The sequence below is a fragment of the Silurus meridionalis genome, chromosome 20 (genome assembly GCF_014805685.1).
Source record: "Silurus meridionalis isolate SWU-2019-XX chromosome 20, ASM1480568v1, whole genome shotgun sequence".
Lineage (NCBI taxonomy): Eukaryota > Metazoa > Chordata > Actinopteri > Siluriformes > Siluridae > Silurus > Silurus meridionalis.
In genome coordinates this window covers 525,001-537,500 of record NC_060903.1, presented here as the reverse complement: position 1 = coordinate 537,500, position 12,500 = coordinate 525,001, and the positions used below count along the sequence as shown (strand labels likewise).

The following is a 12,500-nucleotide window of genomic DNA, read 5'->3' as shown; positions in this document are numbered from 1 at the left end:
TAGTGAAGCTGTGAAAATGTAAAACTGTGACACTATGAGGGTTTTTTAGAGCAAAATGTCTCCTGCCTTTACTGACAGGATGCAGGTGTCCTACTACTTTCTGTGGAAGTAGGAACACATGGTCATGGTCAGGAACGTGCCACATTTATCAGAGACTCTAGTGAAAGTCTGTTTCTGTCAATATTTGATGTTTGAACCTCTGAAAATCTTAAAAACACAGATTTCATGATGCAGTATGAAGAAACGAACACACAGACGTACCATAACATTTGCCATGTGATCTAATACAAGTCAAGTTTCCTATAATAAGTCATTTATTTATGATGAAAATGTTGTTAAAACAAACAAAGATGTAGAAATAAAGTCCAGATGCAGAGCGTTTATTTCCAGGGGTTTTGGGTTTTGTGGACTGAATATGTAAATGTGGCTGATTATTGTTTTGTGTATCAGAAATAACGTCAATATCATTTCAGGATGTTTCTCATCGCACTTAAAGATTTATTTCAGATGTTATCTTTCAGTCAAAGAATGAAATAATGTTCTGCAGAAGCGATTGCGCTCTTAATGCTGTAAATTACACAAATCAGGCGGATCCAGACGCAAACATCATCACAACTCTAAATAAACAAAACGTTATGAGAGTTGAAACCTGAAACTCCTGACTTCGATCAGTAGAGGGTTCAGGGGTTTTATACAGAAACTCAGGTCTCAGAAAAAAAATGGCATATAATGTAAAATGTAATCTATAATCTTATATCATTTTATTATTCTGATGATCTCTCTGCTCCTCTCAGCTCCTTATGATCCTGAGCTCGGTCTCTTACTTGCAGCCGAGGCGTTCGTCCACGTTCTTCTTCAGGAACTGCAAGATGAGGTCTTTGGTGAGAGGGTCGAAGTTTGTGTGCTCAAAAACCGGCTCGTCGTTAATGATGCGTCTTTTCACTTCATCTTTGTCCACTTTTTTGCCGTCTGGGCCCCTGAACGGCGTGTAACCCGTCACCATCTCATAAATACTGACCCCCAGGGACCACCAGTCTACCGACGTCCTGTACGGCGTCTCGGTCAGGACCTCCGGAGCCATGTACGCTCCCGTCCCGGCCTGAGAGAGAGAGAGAGAGAGAGAGAGAGAGAGAGAGAGAGATTAGAATGAAAGATGAGTGAAATCATAACGTTTCCATTTTCTTTTACTTTTTTAACATTTTTCTCTCAGCTATTTTAAAGATTGATGAAAATGATCTCACAGAATTGTTCTGTTTTAAACGCAGCAAGTCGTAATACTGAAAAAAATCATGAAGAAAGCAGCAAAAATGTAAAGAAAACTTGCATGGAGATCAGGAATGGGTTTATAATCACACTGCAGTGATCAAAGTCTATTCTAATGAAATCCTGCTGGAGTTTTCTGTAATAAATGCAGATTTTGCTCTGAGAGCGAGGTCAGGATCGGGGTCTGAGAGCGAGGTCAGGATCGGGGTCTGAGAGCGAGGTCAGGATCGGGGTCTGAGAGCGAGGTCAGGATCGGGGTCAGGATCGGGGTCTGAGAGCAAGGTCAGGATCGGGGTCTGAGAGCAAGGTCAGGATCGGGGTCTGAGGGCGAGGTCAGGATCGGGGTCTGAGGGCGAGGTCAGGATCGGGGTCTGAGGGCGAGGTCAGGATCGGGGTCAGGATCGAGGTCAGGATCGGGGTCTGAGGGCGAGGTCAGGATCGGGGTCTAAGAGCGAGGTCAGGAACGGGGTCTGAGGGCGAGGTCAGGATCGGGGTCTGAGGGCGAGGTCAGGATCGGGGTCAGAGTCAGGACCCTGGGGGGGGAAATGTACTGTACATCTGACACTCAGACTCGAGGCACTTCCACTACGTCTGAAAATAAAACGGTGCTGAATTTTCCTGGCACTGGCGCAGTTTATCGCTCTGACCCTGAGGTGTTCTCATCACTCTGTCTTTGTGTGAGGAGAAACCCAAGGTGTAAACGTGTAAAAGTCGACGTGCTGAAACGGTTAATTATACAGTTAATGTAGTTGCAGTGAAACAGTGTCAAGGCCTATAATATATATATATATATCAGAATCACGTATAAAAGTGTGAAAGTGTGAGATCACACCACATTCTGTTTTCTTTTGGTTTTTCCTCGACTGCGGCTTGTGGGTCCTCTGAAAAAATATCATAAAACTTGTGTTTAATGTGTTCAATTATGGGCTGTAGCTCAGGGTTGCCAGGTCTGCACAATAAAATCATCCCAGTGAAACAATACACAGCATTTAAAACTATTGAATCGAATGTGCAGGAATCCATTCAGATATAAAACTCAGGTCATGTGATGATCATGAGGAAGCGCACACAAGGACAAACATACACACAAATATTACACACAAATTAACGTAAAACAAGAAAACACAAACTGCACCGAGGAACACGAACAACACTAACGACAACCCCGGAGGAAACATGATCCATGAGTTCATATACACCTGCTGATTAACGTGAAGGTGAATCTGGTGAGCAAACAAACATGTGACATGGTTCACTGAGGCCCGTGGGAAACGTTGTTCCTGTGCATAATCATTTACACGTTCACACCAGGTTGCAAAACCACCGCACACACATACGCAAAATCACACGCAAAATCACAATATGAAGCTGATCAGTTGTGATTTTCACGTTTTTCCACATTTCTATACATTTTTAAAACAACCCAAATTCTAAAAAGAAATGTGTAAAATGTAAATAAAAACAGAATGCAATGATTTACAGATCTCATAAACCCATAATTTATTCACGTTAGAACATAAAAAACATATCAGATGTTGAAACTGAGGAAATGTGCCATTTTCTTTTAGAAACATTTTTTTTTCTTTTTTTTTTGACGGCTGCAACACGTCTCAAAAAATGTTGGGACGGGGAAACAAAAGTCTGCAGGGGTTGTTACAATTAAACAGTTGGAGAAACATCTAGTTACTAATGAGTTTAACTAACAGCAGGTCAATAAGATGATTAAGTATAAGTAGTATATCTAATAGAGGAAGCGTCTCAGAGAAATAGAGATGGGCGGAGCTTCACCAGTCTGTAAAAAACTGTGTCTACAAACTGTGGAACAATTTCAGAAAAATGTTCCTCAACATCAGATTGCAAAACAGTTGAATATCTCATCATTTACAGAATGTACTATCATTAAAAGTTTCAAAGAGTCTGGAGAAATCTCTGTGCACAAGGGATGAGATGGGTAAAAATCAATTTTGGATGGATGTGATCTTTGGGCCCTCAGGGGCCACTGCATTTAAAACAGTCATGATTCTCTAATGGAGAATCACTGCCTGGGATCATTAACACCTCCAGAAATCATTGTCTGTGCACACATGTTGCATGTCATCCACAAATGCAGGTAAAATCTCTATCATGTCAAGAAGAAGGCATGTGTGAACATGGTCCAGAAACACCACCATCCTCTCTGAGCCAAAGTTCATTTATAAAGTGGAAAAATGTTCCGTGGTCAGATGAATCAAAATTTTTTTTTTTTTCGTGGAAACCATGGACACCACATCCTCTGGACTAAAGAGGAGCGGGACCATCTGGCTTTCTATCAGCGCTCAGTTCAAAAAGCCACATCTCTAATGGTATGGTTGTGCATTAGTGCCTGTGGAATGGGCAGCTTGCACATTTGGAAAGGCTCCATCAATGCTGAATGTTATATACAGGTTTAAAAGCATTAAATGCTTCCATCCAGAAAACGTCTTTTTTACAAAAGGTCTTGTATATTAGAGTAAAACTCTGCTAACTGCATCTCTTACTGTAGCATGACTTTGTAGTAGAAGAGTCTGGCTGCTGAACTGCCTGTCTGCAGTCTAGATCTTTCATCATTTAATGAACATTTGGTGCACCATTAAACAAAAAACACAACAAAGGAAACCCAGAACTGTTGAGCAGCCAGAATCCTGTATCAGACACACCTGGGACAACATTCTTCTCCAAAACTTCAGCAGCTGTTCTCCTCAGCTCCCAGATGTATACAGACAGAAGACGTGATGCTACACAGCGGGAAACACGGTTCTATAACAGACTTGTTTCAGCCAATAAATTCATAAAGACCTTTTACCCTTAAAATGGCACATAGTTTAACTATGACAACACACAACATTTAATATGTTTTATTGTGAATAAAATATAGATTTATAAATTAGCAAATTATTGCATTCTGGTTTTATTTACATTTTACACCGTGTCCTAATTTTTTGGAATTGTACATAAACAGTTTTATTCTTCAGTGTTGTTAAAGTAAAAATATAAAAACAATAAAAATATATGCTACATCTCTCTCTCTCTCTCTCTCTCTCTCTCTCTCAATCGCTCAGTCACCATTTTCACACTAAACTTCTCCTTTCTTTCTTTCTTTCTTTCTTTCTTTCTAAGTAAGCTAAGTGTGGTCACACACTTCAGTTCATTCTCTTCTGCTACTAAAAGACTTTGACCTTTGACCCTCTCTTTATGTAAATGTTAATGACAGGTCCCTGAGCCCTGCCTCATCCTCAGACACGAGTCGTAACGGGTTTAACTGTAATCCTGAGTTGCCTGTTTCTCATTTCTCACGTTCGACTCGAAAAAGCCGTGTTCACATCTGCATGAAAATGATTCAGAGTTCTGAGTGAATGTGTAAATGAGGGTCTTCCTCTTCGAGTGCTTACAGCTCCGCCATCATCTTTCTCTCTCACACACACACACACACACACACACACACACACACGCGGCTCAAAGCTGGATTTGTTGTTAAGTCGTCTTAAGTAAGAGGATCAGGTTTGTGAAGAGAACTCCGGCTAAATGAGCTTACAGAGACGTGTAACCCGAAACACACTCTCGTTTTAGCCCAATAAAAGAATTCTGCTAGCACATGCTACATGCTAAAGTACTTAGCATGTGCTAACAACTGATTTTTCTGTGATGCTGCACTGTAACAATGCTAACTATCTGATGCTAATCTTGCTACACCGCTAGTTTAGCTTCAGATCACTTTATTTCCACAACTGTGTAACAGGAGATGCTCAAGACTTATTGTTCTTCTTAGTGTTTGGTTAATTTAGTGTAGTTTTAGTTTTTAGTTGGAATTAATTGAATCCACACACCATTAAGAGAATTAAAATTAGCACTGTCATCATGTGAATCGATCATGTGAGAATCCGTTTTAATGGTTTGTGGAGGAGATCTGTAGTGCTGCTCTAACAGGAACTTTTTTATTTCTATTTGATCATTTGTGATGTTTGTTTTCTTTCGCTAATCACTGGTTACTCAGGAATATGCTCGTCTGCTAGTCTGCTAGTCCGCTAGTCCACTCGTCCGCTAGTCTGCTTGTCTGCTAGTCTGCTAGTCTGCTCGTCTGCTAGTCCGCTCGTCTGCTAGTCCGCTAGTCCGCTCGTCCGCTCGTCTGCTAGTCTGCTCGTCTGCTCGTCTGCTCGTCTGCTAGTCTGCTCGTCTGGCTGCTGTAAAAATAGCTCGTTCAGAACCTACACCAGATTCACCTTGGAAAAAATGTATAAAATATCCTGAATGAAGGAATAAAGTTTTGCAACAAGGCTGCTAATCTTCATCTTCATCTGACGTCACAATTACATGTTTAATCTCCCTCACATTTTTTATCCTTTTTCTGTTCTTTTTTTTTTATTAGAATCTCAACAGAAAAGATTGAGCGTTTCAGTAAAACATTCAGTAAGTCCATGAGTATGTGTGTGTGTGTGTGTGTGTGTGTGTGTGTGTGTGTGTCGGGGTTGTTGGAGGTTGTTAGAGGTTATTTAGGTAATTAAAGGTAATTAGGGGTCACTTGAGGTCATGCAGAGCTGGAAAATTATTTCAGAAAACCCTGAAATCGTGAGTTTAGTCGTGACGTGTATCATTTGCTTATAGTTTAATGAATTGTCAGTATTTAGTGCTTCTGTTAGACATGAGGTTAAAATCTGACCTCTGGTGACCTTGTGACTTTCCTTCTGAGATGAATAAAGTGATCAATCTGCTGTGGTGTTTGTGAAAATCAAAAAAATTCCATTAGTCTTTAATGCAATATTCTGTAGTCAGAATAAAGGTTCTGGCTTTTCTTTTTCCCTAATCTCTAATAAATTCAGATGATGATGCAACTTCCTGCTGAAGGCATGTGGAAACATTTCACAAGAACATTCCACAGGGGTGAACGTGTTACACAAAATAAACCCTCATGAGCTTCGATAATTAAATAAATGCTTTAAATATAAATCTCATCAATTATGTGTTTATTTTTAACCTGAACCTAATGAGCTACACATTTAGATCTTAACACCTGAATCCTGAAAGTTCTCACTAAACAAGCAGCAGATTTGAAAGCAGTCTGACCTTCTGGGTGGTGGTTTTTTCAGGAGGAAGCTCGATGGCCAGGCCGAGATCCGAGAGCCGGCACTGGCCCTGGCTGTCCAGGAGAACGTTTTCTGGCTTCATATCTCGATACACAATGTCCATAGCGTGTAGATGCAGCATTCCTGTTGTGATCTGAGCGCTGTAATAAATGATGCGGTCCATCTTGATGCCTTTCTCACCGATGTGGTAGATGTGGTATTTGAGGTCGCCACCGTTCATCAGCGTCATCACCAAGCACAGGTGGGTTTTGGTTTCGTAGGCGTACGCCAGGCTGACGACGAACGGGCTGTTCACCTTCTCCAGGAGTTTCTTCTCCAGCAGAGCCATTTTTTCACCTTGCTTTTTTTTCAGGCGTTTCTTGCACAGCTTCTTGCAGGCATACATCTGACCGGTGTTCTTCACCTGCACTGCACAAACCTGGAACACACAATCATTTTTTTTACTTGAAGATAAGTACATCTTTTAAAAACAAGTTTTTCATTAAACGTTCTTCACCATGGATTCTAACCCTTGTTTTGTAGGACATAATTGTGGTCTGAAGGTTCCTCAGTTTGTCCCTTGGCAGGGACCTGTGATAAATATTATGCAACCACAAAGCATCCATTCATCAATACGTTCTCCTTCAGAAACCTAAGAACCTTTAACATCCTAAAGTTCTCCTCAGACTTCCATCAGGATTCAATGCGATTCAGTCGTGGTACCTTACCTCCCCGAATCCTCCTTTCCCGAGCGTCCTGAATTCATAGAAGTATTTCTCACTGATGGGCTGCTTCTCATACTCCTTCCACTGCAGGAACTTTTCGAAGAACGTGCTCAGGGTGTACTCCATAAACGGCTTGCCTTTAAGGAACTCTTTGACACCCTCTTTCACTTGTCCCACCATCACCACTTCGAAATCTTTTTCCGTCACGGCTCTGCACTTCTCCAACGTTTCTCCGGTCAGACAGGACAGAAAGCTCTTGGATCCTTCTTTGCAGAATTGGTTGATGATGTTGGTGCAGGCTTTGTCCTTGGCAGCTCCTTCAGCCAGTTCCCAGTCATTCAGCTCGTCCAGGAACTCTGCTGCAACGGCGTACTCGGACGTCTCGTTCAGAAACAGCCGGAAGAGTTTCTTCCCAATGGGCTGAAGTTCACACAGGGACTCGAAGTCTTGTCCGATAGACGCCTTGATGGACTCACAGTTTGCTGGTTTTGGAAGAGAGAGACTTTGGCGTCGTTTTCTCAGCTCCTTCTCATCTCCACCTTGAGCTTTCAGGTACGCCGTGTTGGCCACCAGATTATCCAGAGCGCTCATGTCACACATTTTACCTGTTTAATTTAAACTCCAGTCCCCACAATGAAAATAATTCAACTCTTTAGATCTACAGAGGTTTTGTGTGTGTGTGTGTGTGTGTGTGTGTGTGTGTGTGTGAGAAACTCTCCGAGGCTGAAATCCGAATGAGCCACTCTGACGCGCAGTCGAAAGATGCCGTAATTACTCATTTAGAATTAAATAGCTGCCACGGATTTGGGCTTAAGGAGCCGTGTGTGGTCTGAACCTCCGAGCTATTCAGGGAACAGACCTCATAATACGGTTCTCCTTTAAGAAGCTTTAAAGCCCAGATAAATTTGGACAAACTTTGAACTGAAACTGGACCAGGATGAGTGTCTCTCCACTAAAGTGCCAAAAAAGGACCTATTATTATTATTATTATTATAATTTTTATTATTTCAATTTTTATTGTTATTATTTTTAGAAAAATGTCCTAAGCAGCTTTATAAAAAACAAAAAAGACAAATATAACTTTTAATGTGATGAGGGAAAAACTCCTTGAGATAGTATGAGGAAGAAACCGTGAGAGGAACCAGATTCAGAAGGAACCCATCCTCATCCTCAACACCGAAAGTCCATTTATTACAGGTTCTTCACTAGTGAGGTTTTTATCTGTTCACAGTGTAAAACTGTTCATGGTTATTTAAGTCCTAAACCGTTGTAGCAGAGTGTTAATATTAATTACAGTCCAAATCCATCTTCATGGTTCTGCAGTTTATTCTGCACAGGAACCTCGTGGATCTTCAGGCTGTTGTTCATGTTTAGCTGAATTCAGACTAAAATCATTTAAACACACTCATAAACACAAGTCTTTATTTCTTTATTATTTATTACTTTTCTTTTCTTTTTTTTTTTATGAACGTTTGTTTGTGTTCAGGTCGATGTTGAAGGAATATAATCTGACGTGGGGAATAAGATCCTGAGGTTCGTATACTAAATCTGTAGGTCAAACTCACAACTCAGAGCGACAGGATTAACTCTGAAATTTCACTTTTATGTTTGAAAATATATATATATATATTAATGGTTTAATAATAATAATAATTTCAGTATTGATTCTACAATTTTTTTAATTGTAGAATAAATAAAATGTATAAGAATAAAATGTTTTTTTTATAGTTTTTTTTTTTTCCCCAAGAAATAATTTACAGTTTTAATAAGTTTGAAAATCCTTAAAGGATTTTTAATAGTAAATAGTAATATTTAAATTGTAAAAATTTGTTTTTAGTGTGTAAAACAAAGTAAAACTTTTTTTTTTAAACTAATTTGAATGTTAAAAAACAAGACTAAAAATCTAAATTATTTACAAAAATAGTTTTTTCTCCAAAATGTAGGACTTTTTTTTTTTTTTTTTTTTTTATTTTTAGTATAATTTTGCTTTAAAATCCTTAAACGGGTAAATTAAATTTTTTCTTATGTGTTTTTATGACCGTAAAACTTCGACCTCTTTATAATGTTTTATTTAAAGAATGTCCTGCAGTGTCACCTCACACACTCCTCTTACATCACTCCTCTTTTCCTTTTCTATCACACACTCGTTTATCCTCTCAGCTCTCCGGATGGGTGGAGTTACTTATTTTCAGTGGACATTATCACAAAGCAGCTTTAAATTTACATTTACATCTGCGCTATTTAGCAGAAGTCATTGTTTGGAGTCAATAGTTTTAAAAAACCCATCAGTTTGTAAGTTCTATGTAAATACGTTAGGAATCTCCCTTATGCCATAAATAACAATGAAATGTTTACGTTCCAGTGAAGAGAAAATAAATGTACATTTTACACATAAAAAGCAGTTTTATAAAATGAATAAAAGTATTGATAATAAAAAAGACAAAGCTGTAAATTTCACCAAAATAATCATTTCTCCTGAGGAATGTTATTCACGTGTTGTGCGTAAAGTGGTGGACCACCTGATATAACGTTAGCATATTAGTGTACAGGCAGGCAGAGTTTTAGCATGTTTGCGTGTTAGCATGTTGTGTTAGTGTGTAATAGCATGTTAGTATGAAGTCACACAATCACATAAAGCTGAAACACTTTCTTTGCAGAGTCACATCCATCCTCAGCAAATATATTTACAGAAGTTACAGTAAAATACGTTACAGAAAAAAATACGTAATACGTAAAAAAAATAATGAGTGTGTGTGTGTGTGAGTGTGTGTGTGTGTGTGAGTGTGTGTGGGGGGGGTGTGAGTGTGTTTGTGTGTGTGTGTGTGTGTGTGTGTGTGTGTGTGTGTGTGAGTGTGAGTAACAGTTAAAATGTTAAGGGACAGACAACAATCTGAAAATTGTTCAGATACTGAGGAGTTCAGCTGCAATTACCGAGTATTAAACAATCAGAGCCATAATCTGAGAAACTCCTCAGTCCTGTTTTCTCATGAGAGTAAAAAGTCGTGAGTAGGAAAGATTTCAGCTTTCTCGGGAGAGAGAGAGAGAGAGAGAGAGAGAGAGAGAGAGAGAGAGAGAGAGAGAGAGAGAGAGAGAGAGAGAGAGAGAGAGAGAGAGAGAGAGAGAGAGAGAGAGAGAGAGAGAGAGAGAGAGAGAGAGAGAGAGAGAAAGAGAGAGACAGAAAGAGAGAGAGAGAGGAGAGAGAGAGAGAGAGAGAGAGAGAGAGAGAGAGAGAGAGAGAGAGAGGAGAGAGAGAGGAGAGAGAGAGAGAGAGAGAGAGAGAGAGAGAGAGAGAGAGAGAGAGAGAGAGAGAGAGAGAGAGAGAGAGAGAGAGAGAGAGAGAGAGAGAGAGAGAGAGAGAGAGAGAGAGAGAGAGAGAGAGAGAGAGAGAGAGAGAGAGAGAGAGAGAGAGGGGATGGTTCTGTTCTTCACTTCTTCCGTTTTTTGTGCATTTTTACATTTCAGATTGTACTTTCCACGTGATCTTCACTCACATGGTGTTTGTTCTGGTCATCGTTCTGGGTCTCAGACACGTGAACAGTGACCATGCTGGTGCTGTGGTCGGTTTCGCTGCTGCTCAGTACTCCTGAGATGGTGGAGATGGTCCAGGAGCCTCGTTGTTGTTTCAGGGACACAGGTTTGTTAAAGAAGCACGGGAAGAACCTGGGGATTTCCTTGTTGAGTTCTTTACACCGCAGGCCATAAATGACTGGACTGAGGAACTGTGAGATGCTGAAGATCAGGAAGGTAATGAGGGCTATGACGAGCATCTGGTGCATGCGGGAGACGATGATGAAGGTGGGGAAGGTGTGCAAGCTGATCTGCAGTATGTGGATGAGGATGGTGCGTCGTCCTTTACTGTTGGAGCGGGAAAAATGCCCAGCGTGGTGATCCTCTAGACAGATGCAGATGTAACTGCTGGAAATAAGCAGCACCATTAGGAGGAGGAGCAGGAGGGAGCTGATGATGCACGCTTTACCCTCCAAAGCTGTGGAGCACTCGGTGTCTGGAGCCATCACGTAGCGCCACGGCTGCTGTGCACACGCCAAAGCCGTAAACACTACCGGGTTGATTAGAGCCAGAATCCAGGTCACTGAGATCATCCAGCGGTAGAAGGTGCGTGGCAGGGAGTTGTAGCGCAGCGGGCAGCAGACGGAGAGACAGGTGCACATGCACATGAGGGTGAGGGTGAAGTTTAGGCCTCGTGCCATCACCACCTGGAGGTCGAACAGGATCCAGCAGGCGAGGCGTGTGACGGGGAGGCGCAGGGAGCGCAGGACGTGTAACACTCCGCCCGCTGCATTGAAGCCCGTCAGGCAGATGCAGTGCTGCAGGAGCAGGTGGTAATGAACATTACGCCGAAGGTGCGGAGAGCCGTGAACCGTCACCGCGATCACGTACGTGAACACACCTATAGCCAGGAACATCATGAAGTGTACACACATCTTCACCATGTCCAGGAGATGCTGATTATCAGAGTGACTCATTACACCTGAGAGAAACAAATTCATCAATTACATCAGATAATCAATCAATTAATCAAATACATACAATTCAATCAATAATTCATATTTTTACTAAATCAACCAACAAATCATTACAGGAATCAATTAATAAATCTAATAATTTATAAATCAGTGAATCAATCAATAAGTCAAACAATTCATCAATGAAAGTATTAAATAATCAATCAACTATTCAATTAATAATGTATAAACCAATCAGAAAAGCAATTAATAAATCATTGACTCCCCAAACCAATTATTTAAATCTATAACTAAACCAATAGACTCGTTAACTGACCATCAGTAAACAACCAATATATCAATTCATTTGACTTATAACCTATTCATCCATAAATTCATCAATCAATCAATCAATATCCAACACATACTGCATGATTTATTGGGTCCAGTAATTAAATCTTTAATTTCTCGTGTTTTGACAAAAAAAAAAAAACTAATTTGAATGACATTAAAAAATAATTGTACATTTTATTCTGCAAAACAAAATTCCTGCTTTAACCTGCAAATCAGCTTCAGTCATCAGGATTCATATCTCTAACGTTCAGGAGGATTCAGATAAAACAAGACAAAAGACAGAGTTAGAGAGAGAGAGAGAGAGAGAGAGAGAGAGAGAGGGAGAGAGAGAGAGGGAGAGAGAGAGAGAGGGAGAGAGAGAGAGAGAGAGAGAGAGAGAGAGAGAGAGAGAGAGAGAGAGAGAGAGAGAGAGAGAGAGAGAGAGAGAGAGAGAGAGAGAGAGAGAGAGAGAGAGAGAGAGAGAGAGAGAGAGAGAGAGAGAGAGAGAGAGAGAGAGAGAGAGAGAGAGAGAGAGAGAGAGAGAGAGAGAGAGAGAGAGAGAGAGAGAGAGAGAGAGAGAGAGAGAGAGAGAGAGAGAGAGAGAGAGAGAGAGAGAGAGAGAGAGAGAGAGAGAGAGACAG

General features: G+C 40.6%; 2 protein-coding genes across 5 annotated transcripts in view; both read right to left on the bottom strand.

The window, feature by feature from the left end:
- The window catches only part of grk7a (G protein-coupled receptor kinase 7a), a 23,319-nt gene extending 15,305 nt beyond the window's left edge, over positions 1-8,014 (bottom strand). For both annotated transcript variants that reach the window (XR_006928807.1, XM_046876304.1), the window contains exons 1-3: positions 7,067-8,014; positions 6,340-6,777; positions 825-1,099 (exon numbers count right to left, since the gene is read on the bottom strand). Coding sequence is in view for 1 of the 2 variants with exons in the window: in XM_046876304.1 (XP_046732260.1) it covers positions 825-1,099; positions 6,340-6,777; positions 7,067-7,663 (1,310 nt within the window). In the remaining variant the exon portion in view is untranslated. The remainder of the gene's footprint in view (positions 1-824; positions 1,100-6,339; positions 6,778-7,066) is intronic.
- Positions 8,015-10,461: 2,447 nt separating this feature from the next.
- fbxo36b (F-box protein 36b) overlaps positions 10,462-12,500 on the bottom strand; it is an 8,911-nt gene continuing 6,872 nt past the window's right edge. Inside the window, exons 1-2 of one of the 3 annotated variants that reach the window (XM_046875866.1) lie at positions 12,086-12,104; positions 10,462-11,552 (exon numbers count right to left, since the gene is read on the bottom strand). In XM_046875866.1, coding sequence (XP_046731822.1) covers positions 10,522-11,547 — 1,026 coding nt within the window. In that variant the 5' untranslated portion in view covers positions 11,548-11,552; positions 12,086-12,104 and the 3' untranslated portion in view covers positions 10,462-10,521. Of the gene's footprint in view, positions 11,553-12,085; positions 12,105-12,500 lie in introns of those variants that run through there. The other 2 variants (XM_046875865.1, XM_046875869.1) reach the window with 2 other exon arrangements.